Below are 18,735 nucleotides of genomic sequence, written 5' to 3'. Positions count from 1 at the left end.
TCATTCTTGGGAGCCACTGGGTTGACAAGCTGTGAGGCTTGGTGTCATTCAGAGTAGAAATAAATAAAATAGAAGCTAGAAGGACAGTAGAAAAGATGACTAAAACAAGAAAGAGTTGGGTTTTTTTTTTTTTAAATAAGCAAAAATGGCAAGCCTCTAAGCTAAGAAAAAAAGAGAAAACAAAATAAATGAAATTTGAGAATTATAACTGATAATATAGAAATTTAGGATCATAAGAGACTACTATGGACAATTACATACCAAAAAATTGCATAACCTAGAAAAATTGGATAAATTCATAAACACATACAACCTAACAACACTGAATTACAAAGAAATATAAAATTTAAATATGAAGAAGTACTAAAAAATCTCCCAACAAAAGTTTAGGACCAGATGACTTCACTGGTGAATTCTACCAAACTTTTCAAAATGAATTAATTCTAATCCTTCTTAAACTGTTCCAAAAAATTGAGCAGGAAAAAATAGTTTTAAATTCAGTTTACAAGGCCATCACTACCTTGATACCAAAGCCATATAGGGAACTATAAAAAAAGAAAACTATAGGCCAATATTCCTGACTAATACAGATGTGAAAATTTCCATGATGGCCCAAGATTCTAGAGCCCTGTGCTTTTCCAAGTCCCTGACTTTGTTCTCTGAGGACCCCCAGAAGATTAGGGGGTTCCAAGTCCAGTCCGTATCCCTAAGGAGGGGGAAATCCCACACACATGTTCAGGCTCCCAGAGGAATAATTGATTGTCCCATCAGGTCCCAGATACAGACAAATTGTAAGTCACACCGTAAAGCAGCAGATATGAAAGTCAGGATTTATAATGCAGTCTAGCTTCTCTCAAGGAGGAACAGGGAGCTGGATGTTTTTACCTACTAGCTATGTGTTGAGCCTGGGGTAATAGCCACATGGAGAGCTTATGTGTCTATATAAAACTGCTTTATTCTCTGTGCCTGGAAGACTCAAAATGACAGAGCTCTACTAGCTCCCAGAGCTGGGTGATTTGATAGCGAGTGCATTGGGTGGCAGCCTTATAAGTTGGGCCTTTCTGTGTGAGCATGTTACCAAAAAAAGAAAAGAAAAGAAAAGGGGAGGCTTCGGCTGCCCACCGTCACTAAAGGCAAACTCTAGAGGCAGAGGCTGGTTAGAAAGGAAAGGTTTTTATTAAGATGTCAAACAATCTGAGAGAATGGTGGACTCCTCGTCTGTAAGCTCATCTCCTCTGTAAAACCCAGACAAAACCAAGCTGTCCTGAATAAGACCAAAACAAAAGGCAGGGCCCAGAGCTTATATTCCATTTAAAGTACTGTCCTTAGGAGCCCACAGTGGTTACTAACTGATCATCCAGGGAGATTAGCTTGTTCCCAGCTGCTGTCTAGTTTCAGGCTTTTCCTGGAAGCTGAGTGTGGTGCTGACACCGTGATTGGCCATGCAGCTTCTAGGGCTGAAAGGTGCTGTGCTCCTGGGCCAGAGAGAGAATCAACACAGAGGATGATGCTCCACCAACTGTGCATAAGAGAGAGACTCCTTCCACCTGACCCATGGAGAGAAGCAGCCAGTGCCTCTTCTGAGTGCAGGTCCCTAGAAGCAAGAAATGAGTAAAACAGTTTTTTTGTACCCCTGGGTTTATATTAATTTCATGTGCAGGACAGGACCTGGTACTTTTTTAGAATTACCAATTAACTTCCTGAACTGTTGGGCTCTTTGAGTGGGCCCATCCCCCAGGGAATTCTTCCTTTCCCCTTGCTAGACTGACAGATTTTTTTGGTCCAGCACCTACCTCCCCACGTCACCATTTTAACTTCTATTGCTCATGGGCCTGCCTTCCCCTAGTTCCACCCCTAATCTTGTACTCAAAGAGGTTGGAAGGCTTTTCCTCTTTATCTAATTGTATTGCTAGCCTTGCATTGCCCAGTATAAGAACCTCTCCCTCTGCCATCATGGCTAACTGGGGAGACTCCCCTGGCACTTGCCAACTCCGTGCCTCCCAGTCCCTAGTACCCATAGTAAATGAGCTGCCCACACTTGGCGCCTACCAGCAGAAAGCAATCAAACCAAAAGCCGGAGTAAAAGGACCTGGAAACCCCGCACGGACTCCCAGGCAGCACCAAGGGTGGCTTAAATGGGAGGGATGGGGCATCTTCATCTGTGAGCAGGACCTCTACAATGCGGCAGAATGCCTGCAACACATAGTGCTCAGTTCCCAGCAACTGGGAATCAAAATCAGTGTCTCACCGTGACCCCAGGTTGTTCCTGATCTCCCCGGGGGCCCCTCCTATTCCCTGGCCCTCAGTCTGCTCCAACATCCGAATCGGCTATCAGTATCAGCCACTCTCTTACCAGGGAGAAGCTAAGGGCCGTTTTCTTACTGGAGAGCCCGTGGAGGAGAAGGCAAGGACATTGTCCACAGTGCTTTTGCATTCTGTCAGGATTCTGTCAGCTTCCAGATGCAGGTTGATTAGAAGAAGTTTGACCCTGGCAGCAGCTGGGAAAATCTCAGGTCAAACCTCACCCTGGGAGAATGGGGAGAGTTGCATTTTCGCTTGCTCTCTTGCACTGGTAGTGGTGGTGAAGATTTTTTTTTTTAAAAACTGTCTTCTTATTTAATGTGGTCCTTGGATGACTTGCAAATTCAAAATCGCATCAGATTTGGAATCCAGTCCCATGACTGACAGTCATAGAAGCTGGGGTGCTAACTGCAGTCAAAACATTTGCTTCCTCAAGAAGAAGCTGGTAGTTGGGGGTTTTCTCTGAATGGAAGCCTCTTCATGGCTTCATTGGGGAGTATGGTACTAGCCTGTATCACCTTTTCCTAACTTTTTCAATATGGATATTTTCTTAGTCACCCAAAGTGTAGAAGTCACCCAACTAGTTTTTTTATTTCTCTCAGAGGTAATTGATTCGTGTCTGGATGTTTATTCACTGCGTCTGTGAGAGAAAAGAAAGTCAGGAGCCTCCTAATCCACTTTCTTGCTGACATCTCTCTCACCATTTACTTTTTAAGATGAGTTCTGCCCTAGCTGGCAAATTAAGAAAAAAGATGAGTAATCCAAGAGTTCAAAATATTATTTAAAGACAATTCAGAGAAAAATATGAATTATAAGAAAATTATTAAAACTAATAAAATGTTATTTCTTCTAGTTTGTAACTGCAATAAAAACTTACAGAAATTTTCAAAAAACTTGATAACATAATTTGAAAATTAATATAAGAGAAAGGAGTCAAACATATACAGGGTACACCTGCAAAGCAACCAAAGGGGAGGATTTGTCTTAGTTTATATCATGACTACTTACATGATATGGTAATAAAAACACTATTGTAATGGTGCAGGAATGGATACTTCTCCAATTCACAGAAGCAGGTCACCATTTATTTATAAGAAGACTTCATATATATAAAGCTGGTATTGTAATGCAATAGTGGAGTATTAAATAAATGATGCTAGGTCCATTTGTTATGTGGAAAAATATGATTGTTATAATATAAAAGTAACAATAATGAATTATGAAGGTATATTTGGAAGGCAAAATTTATAAACCTTTAAAAGAAAAGCTTTACTAATTTGCCACCCTGGGGAATGCCCCAGGTGGCCGCTCGTTCCAGGTCATGGCGACAACGGCTGCAGGGACAGAGCACATCGAGGGAAACGCCGCGCACCAGGATCTGAGGGTTAGACACCCTTGCTGGATGTTTAAATTTATGCAAAAATGTTGGAAAACAGTTTTCACTTGCAATACAATTAAACATGCCTCTATTTATTACACAACCATTGTACATCTGGGTGTTCAACACAGGGAAATACTTTCACATGCATGCCAAGAGTCATGTACATGCATTTTTATTTCTGAAATGTTTGTAAAAGAAAAATGAAAATAAACCCTAAACCCTGAAAAAATAATAAAATATTGTATCACAGTTAGATAAATTTAATTACATACAATGATGATGTCAGGTCTAATAACAGATGAGCATTTTCTTCTATTGAAATTATCACTGACAACATGCACGACTATAACTTACTTTAAAAAATGGAATGTTTGGCAGAACATGCATATCACAGAAGAATAAGTGCTGTTCATGCAAATATCAAAAAGTGGCCCCCAAATCTTCACACAGCATGTTGTTTAGGGATAAATACTGAAAAAAAAGAGGAAAGATTAACTGAAAGAGAGTGCAACATGAACAAAAAGAACACAAAGAGAGTTTAAAATCTAGGGGTGGACAAAAATAAGTTTACAGTTGTGGGTAGGCAGAACAGTTTATTCTTGTACTACTATAAACTTACTTTGTAAAACCCTGTATTTTTTTAAAATGTTGTATCACAGTACTAGTTTTTGTTTTATTAATATATTTTAAACTTTAAAGCTACGCTATGTGTACTATCTCATATTCATAATATATTTCAGAAATAAAAAATAATTGAAAGCTACATGTTCAATAACATATTTCCTTTTATATCTACACTATATGTATATAAACATGCACAAACACAAAGATTGGAGCCTGTTAGGATTCAGGGGTGTCCAAACTTTTGCCATCTCTTGGCCACACTGGAGGAAGAGTTCTCTCGGGCCACACATTAAATACACAAACACTGATAAAAACAAACAAACAAAAAATCTCATAATGTTTTAAGTAAATTCACAGTTTTGTGTTGGGCCCCATGTAAAGCCATCCTGGGCTGCACGCGGCCTGCGGGCAGCGGGGTGGACACCCCTGGAAATCCTTAACATACATCTTCCGTTGTATAGGGCAATCTCCACTTTGCTTATAAACAGAGAATGTTCTCACTTCTCTGTGTTTCTTCTACTGAACTATATTTTGGGTAGAAATGCTTTATCAGGCAGTCATTAATTTTTTTCTCAGAAAAATGGTTTGTGGATGAGAGGTGGGTGGGTGGAGGTAAGGGGAGATAAATGGTAATGGAAAAATACAATAAAAATGGACTATTAAAAAAGAACAAAAAAGAAGACTTGGGTCAAGCTTAAGTGTGTCCTCTTTACAAGTTTGTCAATTGTTTAGCCATCCAGTTTTGCTGTATCTAATTCTGCCAATTAAAGATAAAACCTATTGCACACGATTGGTTTGAAGAGCAATAAACATGATTGTTTGGAATATATATGAAATGGCATTACAAAAAAATGTGGTGATTTTATTTGTTGTTTCCCCACAGTTGGAGCACCCCAGCATCATGTGTTCCTCAGCAACATATATATTTTTCTTGAAGAACATTTTGAAATTGTATTAAATAATCTGAAGCAAGAACATAACTATTCTTCTTTCTGTATTAAAAACAAGCATTATCTCATAGCATATGACTTAGTCATTTGCTAAACTAATGACACAATCAAAATAACACAATGTGCTGGGAGCATATCCACACAATAGAGCTTTCAAAGCACAACATGAGCTGCCACAGACAGTTTAAGGTTATGATTAATGACAGTGCCTGAGGACTTATTAAAAATGTCAGTTTATCTGTTTCATTTTGGCAGTGGATCTTCAATCAAAATATGGCATTATATAATATAAAACAGAAAAAATATGAATGTCAGGTTTTCAAAAATATAATCTCTGAAATGTAATGTACAATCAAGTGTGATGATTAAACCATATTTTTCTAAATGGGCCTAATTTTTTCTTACTTAAATTTGAATCAGAAAACTAAGAGCCTATGTCTTTGACAGGTCTTTTTTGCAATATGTGCAGACACAAAGTTTATGAACTTACAAAAGCAATATAAATGGATAGTAATTGTTCTAATAATCTAAAGAGTATAACTTTAAAAAATTAGCCAGGCTTTATAGAGATGAAATAAAAAATAGTGTAGAATGAATAGATGATTTTGAAGAGCATACATATATGATAAATCTTGTTTTACTGATGTAAAACTTCAACATTTTAAGATAATACCTTTATATTCCCAAAAAACAGTAGAGATGAATTCATAAGGGAAAGTAATTTTAAAAAGAAAGCTCTGACTCTAAGTCCTCTGAAGCAGCCATTGTTACTAGTTTTTACTTTAAAATATACATTGTCACTCTGAAAAATGTAAGCCATCCTTTTCTAGTGCTGGAGGAATAGTTTCATGTCTCCATGAGTTTCTTATTGTGTCAGGTTGTATATTTATTTTCCATTCTATATAGATTCTAAATTTCCTGTCAATATTTTATTCAATATTTTTTTTTATCACAGTAACTGGATTAAGTAGATCGTTTAGTTTTGCCAATCCAATACACATGAATGTAGCAAATATAAAGTACTGGAGAATGACAGAAGTTGATTTTTATGACAGCAAAATTAATATTTAGAAATTTGGTGAAAGAATGTTATATAATTATGATGTAGGATAGGGGAAAATGAGGGCTGGGAGAATGTGCATTAAATATAATATGGGTACTATAATTTCAAAAACAATTTTAAAATAAAACAAACATAGAGCCCTATTTCACTCATTATACAAAAAATATTCAGGTGAATTAAAAATCAATATGTAAAAGTCTAAGGAGTTTTAAGAGAAAATATAAAATAGTATTTTTCTTACCCTGAAGTAAAATATTCAAACCCAGAAACTATATAGTAAAATATTGACAATATGGCCATATTAAACATTTAAGACTGGTTCATGAACTTTATTTGTTGAATAAGCCTTATTTTCCCCATTGATTTGAACTATCAATTTAACCATATATTGCATTGTTAGATATATACATTTGTTTCTAGAATGCTCATTTTATTTTATTGATCTACTTGATTATTTCTGTCCTGGTGTCCTGTTGTTTTAGTTGTTGAGGCTTTATAATGAATTTAAATTTTTTAATATTTTATAATGGATTTTGACATTTAAAAAATAAATAAATAAAATCTCCGTTTAAAAAGAAAAAGAAAGAAAGAAAGAAAGAAAGAAAGAAAGAAAGAAAAAACTCCTATCTTTTGTGACAACATGGATGAAACTGGAGAATATTATGCTAAGTGAAATAACCCAGTTGGTAAAAGGCAAATACCATATGATCTCACCTCTAAGTGGAATCTGTTCAACAACATAAACTAATGAACAAAATAAACCACAGGCATAGAAACATAGAGCAGACTGAAAGTGACCAGAGGAGATGGGGAAGGAGGACAATGACAGAAAGAAGGGGAAGGGACTAGAAAAAAAAACTTGTATGACTGACCCATGGACATGGGCAACAGAGTGGGAACTGACTATGGGAGTGGGGGGGATGGGTGGAGGAGGGCAAAGAGGGAAAAACTGAGACAACTGTAATAGAATAAACATGATTTTTTAAATAAATAAATGATAGAAACATATTTTATAATCACCAAAACTTTTTAATGAATTATGACATATAAACATTTTTTTAAAAATTGAACTGTTTAAAGCATTGGCTAGTCAGTATTTGTGTTCTTTAAGCCAGGGTGGTCATTATTCATGTTTTTTTCACTTATTTTTATGGAAGAAGACGTATGTTGAGATTGACAACCAAGAAATATTAGTTGTTCTATATTATTCTTTCTAAAAATATAGTCTGCCTGAATAATCAAGAAAAAAAATCTGGAAACTATTTTAAAAACAGAGAAAAAGTGAAAAGAATAAATACGTAAAAGTTGTTCTTGAGGTAGACAGATAGGTCTGTGTCTTTTTGTCCATTCTGACAGCAGCAAAACAAATTAATCTTAAGCCTACTTTCAGCCACAATGATTTATAGATCACTTAAACTGCTGGCTTTGTTTCATATTTAATTTACTTATAATTTCAATAAATATTCCTCATATACTGCCCATATGCCTGGCAATTATTCTTGGTGTTGAACATGCAATAATAAACAAAATAAACAAATTCCTCTGTGGGGCTTCCATTCAATGGGAAGAGGATAAATAAATACATATTTAAAGTTTCAAATGATGATATGTGCTCAGAAGAAATAAAGGAGAATAAGGACCCATACTTATGGCCAAAAGAAATGGAGTGGTTGGAAATGTCTTCTCTAAAATAGTGATATTTGAGTGAAATTCTGAAAAAAGAATTAAGTAACCTTGCAATTATCTGAGAACTGTATTCCAAGAAAGGTGAAAACAAATTACAAAACCTGAGGGGAAAGTTGCTTGGTGTTTTCTAGAAACTGATAGGCCAGAGAGATGGAGTAGAATGAGCAAAGAATACAATGGAGAGACACATGAGATTGGAGCTCCAGCCACACAAACGTCTATGAAGGATTATGTTATTTTTGTGTCTAGTTCTTCAGGAAATTATAAAAAGCAATTAAATTTATGAAGGGATTGGCTTTGGGGAAAGAAGATATAACAAGGAATAGTAATTTGGAGACTATTGTCATATTCAAAATGAGAGATGATGTTTTCTGTGAAGGCTGTGAAAATACTAAGTCTCCAGATAATTTTAAACAGTAAAGCCAACAGCTTTTGCATACGGACTGGCCAAAGGATGTGAGAAAGAGGATAGGTGAGGTTGATTTATACATTTTGTCCAGGAAAAAATGAAAAGAATTGCCATTTAACCTAATGTAAATAATTACAGGGAGAATATTTATTGGAGAAAAGTCTTTTTAAACATTTTGTTTTGTTTTTAGACATGTTATACTTGACACATCTCTTATATTGGCAACCCCAGCAGGCTCACTGACAAAGGAGAACAAGTAGAGAAGGAATCTTAGAGACCAATTGATGAAAATGTTTTGGAGAATGTGACTTACTAGGTTAAAAACTGCAGACTTGTTCAAAAACTGAAGACTGAGACTTGAGGATTTGATTTGCAAAAATGGGCATTGATGATGATCTCATTAGAAAAAAGTGAGTATGAGCAAGGGACATGTTAAAATGGGGCCAAAAGGGAATAAGTATAAAGGAGTGGGACAAGGGTCTCAGATGAAATTTTCAAGAATTTCTGTATTTAGGAAAAAAAACATAAAAATAAGGAGTAACTAGCTAAAAATATGGGGTAAAGATTTTTTAACATAAGTGGTATTTTGACATTCATAAGTTGACACAATAACTGAGTAAAAAATTTAAATTATAATGCAGTAAAGAAGGGATTAATTGCTGGAACAATGTTTTCAACCAGGCAACAGGAAATGAGATTCAATGTACAACTGGTTTTTGGCCTTAGTTGGAAGAATGATCAGCCTTGTAATATGAGTATAGAGAAGTAGGAATATATAGGTACAAAGCAGGTTTGTTGACAGGGGATTTTTGTTACCACTACTTATATTTTTCTTAATGATATGTGAAGAAAGGGATGAGGTAAAAGTGTTGGAAGAACAAAAAATGAGAACGTCTCAGACATTCACATATATTCAGTGAAAAATAACATGCAGGGAGCCTAGTGTGAATTGTACAGATTAGCCCTTTCCAAACGAACAAATTTCCTTCCTATGCATATTGGAGTGGAGAGAAATTATTTTATAACATAAGCATTTCATTAACTTTTTATAAGAAATTATTTTTCTATCTATAGTTTGATATATGTGAAGATTTTTACATATCCATATATACACATAAACATTTTTCTTTTTCGTTAGCATTTATCCTTCAAGAGTTTTAATTTTCAGTGACTTATTTCAGCTTACGTGATTTTGAGTTCAAGAGATATAATAATAAGATTTAGTAACAAACACCTTAATAAGCATAATACTTGTTTGGTGAATTAAGGTTTAGCTCCTGTGGCCTTTTGACAATTACAATTCATAAATAGATACTACATATGAAAATACATTATATCAGTTGTAGTTATGTCATTTTATTGTAATGTAATAGTAATTTACATGAGCCATGCAATTAACATCACATCATTCTTCCTACACCCTCAGTGTATATTTATTGATTATTTATTTATTTAGTACATTTCTATTGTGCCAGACACTATTCTAGGCACTGTAAATTGTTTAGGTGATGAAACAGATCTTTATGGACCTTTGCAGAGAAATTTGGCTTTTCCTTACATAAGATAGGAAGCCCCTGAAGTATGTTGAGCAGACCATTAAATTACCTTCTTTTTTTTGAATTTTTATTATATTTTTTTCATTAGCATTTAGACCCCTCATACACTCCTTTTCCCCTGCAGTCACCACACTGTCCTCCATGTCCATTAATCTTTTTCACTTTTGCTCAATCCCTCCACCCCTCCCCTCCCCCCACTTAGCTGTCATTCCGCTCTCCATCTATGAGTCTGTCCCCATTTTCCTTGTTAGTTCAGTTTGTTCATTAGATTCCACATATGTGTGAGATCATGTGATACTTGTCTTTCTCTGATTAGCTTATTTCACTTAACATAATACTCTCCAGGTCCATCCATGTTGTCTAAAGTGTAAAATTTTCATTTTTTCTTTTTCTTTAACGACCTAGTTGTATTCCATTGGGTAAATGTCCCATAGTTTTTTTAACCACTCATCTACTGATGGGCACTTGTGCTGTTTCCATATCTTCGTGACTGGAAAAGAATGCTGCAATGAACACAGGGATGCTTACATTCTTTCAAATTAGTGTTTTGGGCCTCTTTGGATGCATTCCCAGAAGTGGGGTCACTGGGTCAAAAGGCAGTTCCATTTTTAACTTTTTGAGGTATCCCCACACTGCTTTCCATAGTGGTTGCACCAGCCTGTATTCCCACCAACAGTGCAAAAGGGTTCCCCTTGTTCCACATCCTCACCAGCACTTGTTTGTTGATTTGTCAATGATAATCATTCTGACAAGTGTGAGATCATATCTTGTTGTGATTTTAATTTGCACTTCTCTGAAGTATCTTTTTTAATGTAGACATGATCACTTTAGCTGCTGTGTTAAAAAAAGAGACTATAGATGAGCCAATGTTGATGTAGGAAGACAAGTTTAGAAGAGCAATCGCCAGTAAAAATGATGTTTTGGAGGTAGCTGTGGAGATGGTGAGATGACTGTATTCTGGATTTCTGGTAAATTAGATCCGAGGTGCAGGAAAAAGGGAGACAGTAAGAATTACACCAAGTTTGGAATCCTGGACAATTGGGTAATAAAATGCAACAATGTGTATCTATATAAATACCTGTACACACATCCTTATAGTTGATGTTTTTTTTAAAAAATATATTGAATATTTCTCTGGCTGGTGTGGCTCAGTGGATGGAGTGTCAGCCTGCAAACCAAAGGGTCTCTGCTTTGAGTCCTAGTCAGAGAACATACCTGGGTCACGGGCCAGGTCCATATTTGGGGGCGTGCAAAAGGCAACCCACACATCAATGCTTCTCTCCCTCTCTTTTTCCTCCCCTTCCCCTCTCTCTAAAAATAAATAAATAAAACCTTAAAAAAAATTTAGCCCTGGCTGGTGTGGCTCAGTGGATTGAGCACTGGCCTGCAAACCAAAGGGTCACTGGTTCAGTTCCCAGTCAGGGCACATGCCTGGGTTGCAGGCCAGGTTCCCAGTAGGGGGCGTGCGAGAGGCAACCTCACATTGATGTCTCCTCTCTTTCTCCCTCCTCTCCCCTCTCTAAAAAAAAAAAAAAAAAAAAAGTTTTTTTAAAAAAAAATTTAATATTGAGTGTAGGCCTGACTAGTATGGCTCAGAGGGTTGGGCATCATCCCACAAAATGAAAGGTCACTAGTTCGATTTCCAGTGAGGACATATACCTGGGTTGTGGGCCAGATCTCTTTTAGAGAGAGGCAATTGATCAATGTTTCTCTTGCATATCCGTGTTTCTCTCCCTCTCTTTTTTCCTCCTTTCCCCTTTCTCTAAAAATAAATAAATAAAATCTTTAAAAAATATTGAGTGTAATGTTGGGCTAGAGTATGAAAAAGACAACTAAACAATGTACAAGTGAATCTCCAGTACATAATGTTTAGTAAAATCTAAAAATAAATAACACACATTTTATTTAACTATAAAAGTAAAGATTAACCTTGTCTGGATATACAGATTTCACCCTCTATAATTTTAGCCCTTTGTCTTTTGAGGTTTTCATTGAAAATAACATCTCAGAATATTTTCTATAATATCCCTTGAATCAATGACACTATACTTTCTGTTTTTCTCCAGTTGTCTCTTCACCAGATTTTCAGGTCTCAGTGTACTTGAGTCTTTGTCATAATACTGTCATACAGTGTTGTTTATTATTTTTCATTGTTTATTCTGCCACAGTTTAGATTTCTCATTCCTTAGTGTTGTGGTACATATGATATTTAGTACTGACTTTACATATAAGTTTAATGATTTTTCAGTAACACAAAATGTGTAGAAATATTAAAGTAAGGTTTACTTCCTTTCCCTTAAGTTATAAAATCACTCTGTACATATTCCAAAATTGTAGGCAACTTGCCATCTTTCTGATCCTTGCATGAAGTGAAGAATTTATCCGTTTTGTATCAAATAGATAGGAAAACCTTTCCAAAGACTTTCTTAGGCAACATCTATAAAAATTTGTTATTCAATCATGTACTAGATATTTATAAATTTAACTATAACACTGAACTAATTTTAAATAATTTTAAATATAAGTGCATAATAATGTGTTTCAAGGTTAGTGCATCCAGAATCCAAACATAAGAGAAAAATCTGTGTATCCCTTTCTTGCTTTGGAATTTGAGATAGCAGTGGTCATATTAAGAAGCAGAGATAAAAGGAGAAAGCAAGAAACAATTTGAATGCTGGTAAAATGATCCTCCTCATTGCAGCAATTCACAATGGTGTGTTATATATAGCAATAAAATCAGTCATTGTCTTCAATCTTGCTAAATAAAACTGAACTATTGGAATGGCATGCCACTTGACCTTTTGGGTTTCACAGCAGTATTTAACTGGTGCGAAGGAAACACACTTGCAAAGTGTCTTCTGTTGACATGACAGATTCATTCTCCTGGTTGTTCATACAATGTCCAAAAGGCAAAAGTCTCTTGCTTCAGAACGCAAAAGAGAATATTTTTCCCAAGGAGCTACACGGTCTATACTGAAGAATGATATGAGAAATTTTCCCTCTTTTTCTCAACTTGTACTTTCAGCAGGTCCTCTAAAATCAATTCCAGCAGTTAAACAATCAAAAACAACTCATTTTGAGATTGAAATACTTGATGCTCAAACAAGAAAGCAGATATGTATTGTGGATAAGGTGAGTTTATTTATTTAAATTTCTCTTACCTCTTCCAATGATTATGAATCTCTTGATTAAATGCTGGCTTTTTAATGTTAGTTTTTTGATAAGCAGGATAGATACTTCATAAATTGTTTCAGCAGAAGATATTAACTGCATCTTTCACAATCAATTTAAATGGTAACAAATTATTGTTAGGTTCTGGTTTTCCTGCTAATATTAACCATTGTTGGAAGGCAAAATTTTGAGTGATTACATTCTCACTGTACATGCTCTAGGTTCTTTTCATGCACTTAATATTTATTAAGAATTATCCTAGAGTTATACAAGTAACTGTAACAATAACAAGCAAAAAAACCCACTGAAGTTACTAAAATTATATTTAACATAAATGATGAAATCCCATTTTTAAAAATTATTTAGAATTAAGTTATATCTTGTGAAATGAAAATCTCACTCTTTAAAAAAGGTTTATTTATTTGAAAACCACAGGATTCAAGTGCCTAAAGATAATTTATTGCTTAATATTACCCACATATGTTCATATCACAGGTGTTTCACTAAGATAAAAATATATACTTCCCAGCTCACATAATCATGCATACATTGTAGATATACATATCTACGATATTTCAAATACTTTTAGTCTTTCAATACTTTGAAAAGGCCCTACTAATTTAATTTATTATAAGAAAGATTGGTATATTAAAAAATATATCTTCATTTATTTTTCTTTACTGACATGTTAATACTTTTGCTAGTGTTCTAAAAATAGCATCGTATCACTGATTCAGTGTAACTATGCATTAGTCTTGTTTCTAGATAAGAAGGAAAGAGAAGGACTTGCTTTCTGTTATAATTGCCAAGAAGAAGATATTATGTACTTTCATGTTTATAATTATAACATTATTACCAGTCTATTAGTTGGGTAATACTAACTTTTATTTATAGATAGAAATTAAAAATAAAGCACTTTTATAGGTTCATACAAGACATAAGTAGAACATAGATTTAAAATCATTTCTATGCAACTCTAAATCATATGGTATTTGGGGCCACATTTAAATAATAAATACATACGTATTGTGGATAAATAATTTTAAGTTATGAATTTCATACATGGTATTTTAACATCTCAGTAAAGTTTTTATGTTTTTGTGTCATATAAAAATAAGACAAAAATAAAATCATTCAGAAGTTGCTGATGTTTGTAATATCTCACCATTGAAAATTCAAAAAAAGTTAAACAATACATTTAAATTAAGGGAACCACGCAATCAATAGAAATTGGTCAAGGATATACAAAGATCAAGATCCTAAAATGAGACTGGTTATCGTGTACTTTCTGATATATATCTAATTGTTGACAAAAAATTCACCTTAAAATAATAAGAAATGGATAGACTGGGTTTATAATTATTTCCCTCAAACATTTATATTTAATTTATTGAGATTTTATTTGAAACTATGACATGGTAATTTATATTTTAGTAAGACTTGAATTGCAAAAAATTTAATAAGCATGCAGAAATCCAGCATTTCTTAGAGATAAGGATTTTGTTCAGAAATCTCATATTTGAGTTATAAGAGTCCTAGTATTTACCTTTCTAGTAACAAATGTTTATGGAAATTTTGTAAGCTAGGTAGGGGATTAATTTTGGGTTCCTCAACAGCTTTTACTGGACATCAACACCATATGATCCACAACTTTCTACCTCCAAATCTTTGACTTCTCAGTAGAACTGGATTTTGTTTCATCTTGTTTTAATTTTGTGATTTGGTAAGTTGTCTCATAATGTTGGCAAGACATTTAAAAGAAAAAAATAGAATTAATTTACTATTTTCTTGTTTCATGTTTCCTAACAGTTTAAATTTGTAAACATGAGAAAGATTGATTTTGTTTGCCATTCATGATATGTTTTTCTCAGACAAATTAACAGCTACATTACCAGAAAGACATGTTAAGTAGCTTTCATCGCATTTGGCTCTACCAAGTATACAAAGAAAGTGCTGCTTATGACTTCTTCCTTATCTTTCAGTAGATACTGTCCAATAAATTTGTAAAAGTTAAAGGTCATGTACTGTGGAAGTAATCATATCTGAACTGAATCTCTGTAACATCAATCATATTAACAAAGCTTATGAAATTCATTTTATTTTTGATCCCAAGAACACTTATTTAGAATATAGGTGAATAAAATCTATTTTGTAAGCATATAATGAAGAGTAGGAGAGAGATATGTAACAGACTTAGCAAAATGCCTTGAATAGAGTAGGAAATATTTTTTGTAGTTTTAATGATCATTTAAAGCGTTAAATTTAATATGTGTAAAAAAATCAAAGAAAAAATAAGGGATCAAACTTGTGATAAGGGCACAGAATTTTAAGTTGTCTTCTTAATAATTATCCATTGCCATGATCTGTTATAAATGCTTAGTTTAGATATAAATATTTAGGTACCTTTAATGGTACAATACATATGTATGAATCTTAGCAATATATGTTGAGCTCTAGTAGAAATTGTGTTTGCATCTAAGTATTATACCATTAATTTCAGAATAGATAAAGTAAGTACTCTGGATCTTCATGAGATAAAATCATTGAGAGAATTCCTGGGATTGAAGAAAATATATTAAATCACGTTCTCCTTACACACACATACATCAAACAAACGAAAGAGTTTCTATTGCCTTAAATATGTCCTCCAGCATCAGTCCCATTGTTCTCATTATATCTATCATTTTTTTATCTGCCCACATTTTCTTCTCATTTCACCCTAAACACACTCCATTTAGACATTTGCCTCGATTGTTTCCCACAATGTGAACTTGCTGAGGCTATCAGAAACAGTGTTAAATACCTTGCTAAATCTAAAGGTCAATTCTCATACTTTATCTTACTCAGTATATTAGGAAAATTTGCCACTGTTAAGTACATTCTTATAGAAATACTTTTGCTATTTAAGTTCCAGGATAATACTACACACATTTTTGTTAAAATCTACATTATTGGTTTTCCCTTTTTTCTTGTTGCTGCCTCATTATCTGACTTATTAGGTGCAGAGCATCACCAACTCAGTCACCAGAACTTCTCCCCATATTAGGTCATTTACTTTATTGAGTTCCATAGTTTTCAATATCGTGTGCCCATTGATAGCTCATAAACATGTACTCCCCACCAAATTGTAAATCAATTTATCTATGCACCTATGCATGCATCTATCTATCTATTTATCTATCTATCATGTCTCTATTTAAATGCTTACTAGGCATCTCAAGTTTAGTATATCTAAAACTGAAGACTTGATCTTCCACAGAAAAAATTTCCACAGTATTTTTTCAGGTCAATAAGTGGGATTACATTCGAGAAATAGCTCACACCAAACACTTAAAGGCATCACCACCTTAGATCTAATCTCACAACACAAATACAATACATCTTCACAGTGATGCCTTCACATATATCTAGAGAATGAAAAATTTTAACCATCTCTCCAGTCAGAACCCAAAAATTTTCCTGCTTCTGTCCTTAGTGCCTTTAATATATTCCTTACAAGGCAACAGAACTAGTCTGATGTTCAGATATTATTCACTACTCAAAACTAGCCAATGTCTCCTTTTGATCTTGACTTAACTGTCATTTTTTTTTTCAGGGACTTTATTTACTACTTTTGAAAACTGCCAAACTTGGCAATGTTTGCTATTATCCTTCCATGTTCTATTTCTTACTAGCATTTATTTCCTTTTTCATTGTATGTGTTATTCGATCTATTTTTGGTATGCCAGCTTTACAAAATCAGGGATTTGGTTTTTATCATTCCTGTATCTCCAACATTTAGAACAAGTGCTTGACACAAAGAAACCATTTGTACTGAATATGTACTAAATACATCTGTGGCTATTCAAGAGATATGTGGATTTAACAAATGCACTTATGTTTAACACTAATAGTTTTAAGATAAGAGGAGTATGATATTTGAAAATACTTTATACTATTTCTAAATCAAATTATCATGGGAATAAATGTAAATATATTAATAGAAAAAGACATTTAAATACTCCATTCTAGTCCTGGCTGGTGTGGCTCTGTGGATTGAGTGCTGGCCATTGAACCAAAAAGTTGCCAGCTTGATTCCCAGTCAGGGCACATGCCTGGGTTGTAAGCCAGGTCCCTAGTGGAGGGAGTTTGTGATATAACCACACTTTGATGTTTCTCTCCCTCTCTTTCTTTCTCCCTCTCCTCTCTCTAAAAATAAATAAAATCTTTAAAAGCAAATACAAATAAACAAACAAATAAACATTCTATTCTATTTTGTTCCTGTTATGTATCAAATTCCGTAAATTGTTCCTGGCTTGTTCCCAACAATGATGTATAGTATTTAACTTTGTGTATAGTTAACTGACAGAAAGTCACATATGATTACAAAATCTAACAAGCTTTTCACAAAAACAAAAGTAGAGATGATGATAACCATTTTAGTTATTTCTCATGAATGATTAAAATAATATGACTAACCAGGGATGATATGATGGAGAATGTATTTAAATTATATTGTTAAACACCATTCTTGTGTTTATTAGAACATCAAAAATATATCAGAAATGTTAATTTTAAAAAAGGAACAATAAATTGTTTCTAGTTGCTAACTATCCTTGCCTCACTTCTGTTTTGTAAAATGTCAGGAGCTTATCTTGTGATAAGTCTATGATTCAAGAGCATGGCAAAAACTCTAAAACTAAGGTTGATAAACATTTCCAATAACATCCCACTCTTTTATTCTTTAATCTTTTCTTCCAGAAACTTGACCAACAGAGTCCTCTTTCTTCTATTATTTAATCTGCTCTCTGTTAAATATCTCAAAAGCTTTTAAAAAGACTTCCTACAAATAAAATGAAACACTCAATAATTCAACAGTTCTGATTGTAAAAAAAAAAAAAAGTTTTATCAGAAAGGAGTAGAGAAATTATAGTGCAGTAAGGCTGCTTAAAATTTTGAGAATTTATAATTTCTGACATTGTCATTTTCAACATTGTATCTTAAGCAGACTACTTGGCACATTAATGCCTCCATTTGTTCATCAGCAAAGGGAGAATGGCATGTGTTTTAAAATGGCCTCACGGCAGGACCTGGAGCACCTGCCTTTATTAGGGTCCATGGATGGAAGGCTTTTGAGTTCCTAGGCTAAAGCTGAACTGATCAATTCAAACCAAAAGAGCAGGATTTTAGTAAATCCCAGTGGGATCTTATCTAAAGTGCACACAAGGAAAATGCACTGGAGAGGGGGCACTGTTGATCACTAGGGCTACTGGGAAAATTATAATGGGAATGTACATTTACTTGTGACTCTGACGACTGCTATCTAAGGCATGTGCTTGCATGAGGGACTAATGTTAGTTTAAGGTCATTGCAGGCCACTGGTCAAAAAAAAAAAAAACAACAACAAAAAACCAGATGCCAAGACAGCGATACTGTGGAACAGTTTAGCTCAAGTCTTGAAAAAACATGAAGATGTGCATGCTGTACCCATTATCAAAAAGTTCACAATGAAGGAGCTTGTAGTTCTTGCGTGATCTAACAGTTCAAACATAAAAGTTAAAGACTGTGCTTACATAATATATTTCTGGGAAATTAAAATCGAATTTTATATTAGT

General features: G+C 34.1%; 1 protein-coding gene across 1 annotated transcript in view; it reads left to right on the top strand.

Annotated features, from left to right (window-relative positions):
• Nucleotides 1-12,868: 12,868 nt before the first annotated feature.
• The window catches only part of TECRL (trans-2,3-enoyl-CoA reductase like), an 87,880-nt gene continuing 82,013 nt past the window's right edge, over nt 12,869-18,735 (top strand). Inside the window, exon 1 of the mRNA XM_054566730.1 lies at nt 12,869-13,102. Within this exon, the coding sequence (XP_054422705.1) occupies nt 12,869-13,102 (234 nt within the window). The remainder of the gene's footprint in view (nt 13,103-18,735) is intronic.

The sequence above is a fragment of the Pteronotus mesoamericanus genome, unplaced genomic scaffold (genome assembly GCF_021234165.1).
Source record: "Pteronotus mesoamericanus isolate MK-2021 breed Mesoamerican mustached bat unplaced genomic scaffold, CSHL_Meso_final contig_180, whole genome shotgun sequence".
Classification (NCBI taxonomy): domain Eukaryota; kingdom Metazoa; phylum Chordata; class Mammalia; order Chiroptera; family Mormoopidae; genus Pteronotus; species Pteronotus mesoamericanus.
This window is presented reverse-complemented; position numbering and strand designations above follow the sequence as displayed.